This window comes from Strongylocentrotus purpuratus, unplaced genomic scaffold, assembly GCF_000002235.5.
Source record: "Strongylocentrotus purpuratus isolate Spur 01 unplaced genomic scaffold, Spur_5.0 spur5_scaffold_14, whole genome shotgun sequence".
Classification (NCBI taxonomy): Eukaryota; Metazoa; Echinodermata; class Echinoidea; order Camarodonta; family Strongylocentrotidae; genus Strongylocentrotus; species Strongylocentrotus purpuratus.
The window spans coordinates 12,205,399-12,207,695 of record NW_022145599.1 but is presented as its reverse complement, the minus strand read 5'-3'; the positions used below and the strand labels follow the sequence as shown (position 1 = coordinate 12,207,695).

Below are 2,297 nucleotides of genomic sequence, written 5' to 3'. Positions count from 1 at the left end.
ATTCTTTCTATCGTGAATGTTGGTGGGAATTTCCACCCTCCAAGGAAAACAAAAACAAAACAATTTTGTTCATACTCGTACAACTGGTTACAATTTGAGTTATTGCTGACTGAAACATTATCATACGCCTCTTACTGAAAGCATAGTCCCCGTCTGTGCTACTTCGTTATGTAAGTTCTAAAGAAAAAGTAATTTCATAATGTCGTACCGGGTAAGCCCTATTAATCATGGAATGCATTATTTTTCACATTTACAGTGCAATACTAGCCAGCTAAAGTATTCATAAAAATATGTGACACTTTTGATTGAGTTCGCCAATCAATTCATCGATATGCCTTTTTTCGCAGGTCATGTGCTTGAGTAGTCAACGATGGCTTCTCCCTTCCATAAGAATCTTGAGTGTCCTGTCTGCCAGAGGTTCTTCAAGGAACCCAAGATCCTGACCTGCTCCCATACCTTCTGCAAGGGTTGTCTTGGACCTCTCCTGGAGCTTTCTCGGAAGAAAGACGTACTGTTGTGTCCTACGTGCAGGGGGGAGACTCCGGTTCCTGGAAGAGACGTGGGTAGACTACTATCAAACATAACAGTCAGATCACTTGTTGAAGATGTGGAGACCCAGGGCCCTTCCACCTGTAATCAAGAAGACAAATGTAAAAAACATCCGAACCAAGATGAAGACTGTTTTTGTCTTAACTGTCAAAAGTATGTCTGCCGCAAGTGTGCCATATCAGAGCATGCAAAGGATGCTCACACTGTCCTGGAAGCAGGCGCACATGAAACTGCGCAAAAGAATAACATCGAGAAACTTGCATCTAAAGCGAATGCAAAGATACGCAACGTTGACAAGTATGTTACATTCGTTGTAGACAAGCGTAAAAGGGTGCATAACGTACATGAACAACTCAATGATAATATAGATGATACTTTTGAGGAATCAGTTCAGAAGTTGAAGAAAATAAGGACGGTGTTGAAAAATGAAGTCGGACAAAAGCTAGGTAAAGTTGAGACTTCATTGGGAGACATGGAGGAGTCGGGTCGTAAGCAGAGAGACCAGATTAAGGAAGTCCGGGACTCGGTTAGGAATGGTTTTCATATTCCTCTCCAGACAGAGGCTCTGACCTCATATGAAGCGACATGCCAACAACTGGAAGAGCTACTGAGCCGGACTGGGCCCGATGAAGAGCTGCCCAGAAGAACTGCTGAGGTAGGTGAAAGAATTGGGTTCAGGAGTCAGGGATTGGATGGACTCCAGTTGGGCCAGCTAAGACAAAAGGAGTCCAAATGGGTGTACAGGGAAGATTCGCTGCCTGATGGAAATACCATGGACGGAATGGCGATATCACCAAATAATGAGATGGCTGTTGGTTGTAACACGGGAGGAATAGTCTTGTATTCTTCCGAAAGCACCATGCAAAATATCGTTCTGAAATCTGTTCAAGTTTATGCCTTACACTTCATGCCTGATGGTCGATACGTCATACGCGACTCTAATAACAAAATTGTCTTGTACACAGAGCTTTGTGAAAAACTTGATGTAACATTTGAAACAATGGATGTTGCGAAAGTTGGATGGGTTGGTGGTCTCACTGTAGGCAAGGATGGGCTGATCTTCGTAGGTTACTATACGTGCAAGAAAATACAGGTATTTAAGCCAGAAGGCGGGAAGGCAGTTAGAGAGATTATGTGTAACGGATTTCAACCAACGCAGATATTTGCGATGACATCCAGTCAAGCGATTGTCGTTCAGAGTAATTCGTACAAGGCACAAGTGATCAACGATGTGTCTGGTGCTATCATTCATAACATCAGCAAGGATGGTGAACGCGCTTTTCCTGCTGTGTACCAGGATGATTCAGTTATCATCGCATGGGTTAAGTCAGGTAAGTGTCTGCTAAGCATCGTTCAGTACACAAAAGAGCTCAAATACATCAAAGACATTGTCACTGATTTCGAGATAATCAAACCCAATCGAGATTGGTACTATTTACGGGCATTCAAGACGGGAGAGATTGCTTTCTGCACTTCTAATAGATTTTACATCTTCCATGAGACGTGGGAGTAAATTTCAGTTTTTCATTAGAAACTTGGTGTTTCATCGAATATCGGAACTTTCATACTCCTGGATTCAGTTCTTTCAGTGTCACTGCCATGCAAGCCTGTACCGAAATGTAATGTAAATCAAAGAGTAGGTCTAGAGTCCGCTCTATTATATATGCTATCAAAATGTTGACCGATTTAAGTTCACGGAAAGCATACATGTACGTTACAAATAGGATATACACAGTCATGCATTCCCG

The 2,297-nt window shown here is 42.4% G+C and overlaps 1 protein-coding gene across 1 annotated transcript; it reads left to right on the top strand.

Annotated features, from left to right (window-relative positions):
• The first annotated feature begins 370 nt into the window (after positions 1-370).
• LOC763592 lies at positions 371-2,062 on the top strand. Its single transcript, XM_001199620.2, has one exon. It carries the CDS (start codon positions 371-373, stop codon positions 2,060-2,062), a length of 1,692 nt encoding a protein of 563 aa, XP_001199620.2.
• Positions 2,063-2,297: the final 235 nt, after the last annotated feature.

Excerpts from the sequence above, each read along its gene's own strand:
- LOC763592 (XM_001199620.2), top strand. The coding sequence starts at position 371 with ATGGCTTCTCCCTTCCATAAGAATCTTGAGTGTCCTGTCTGCCAGAGG.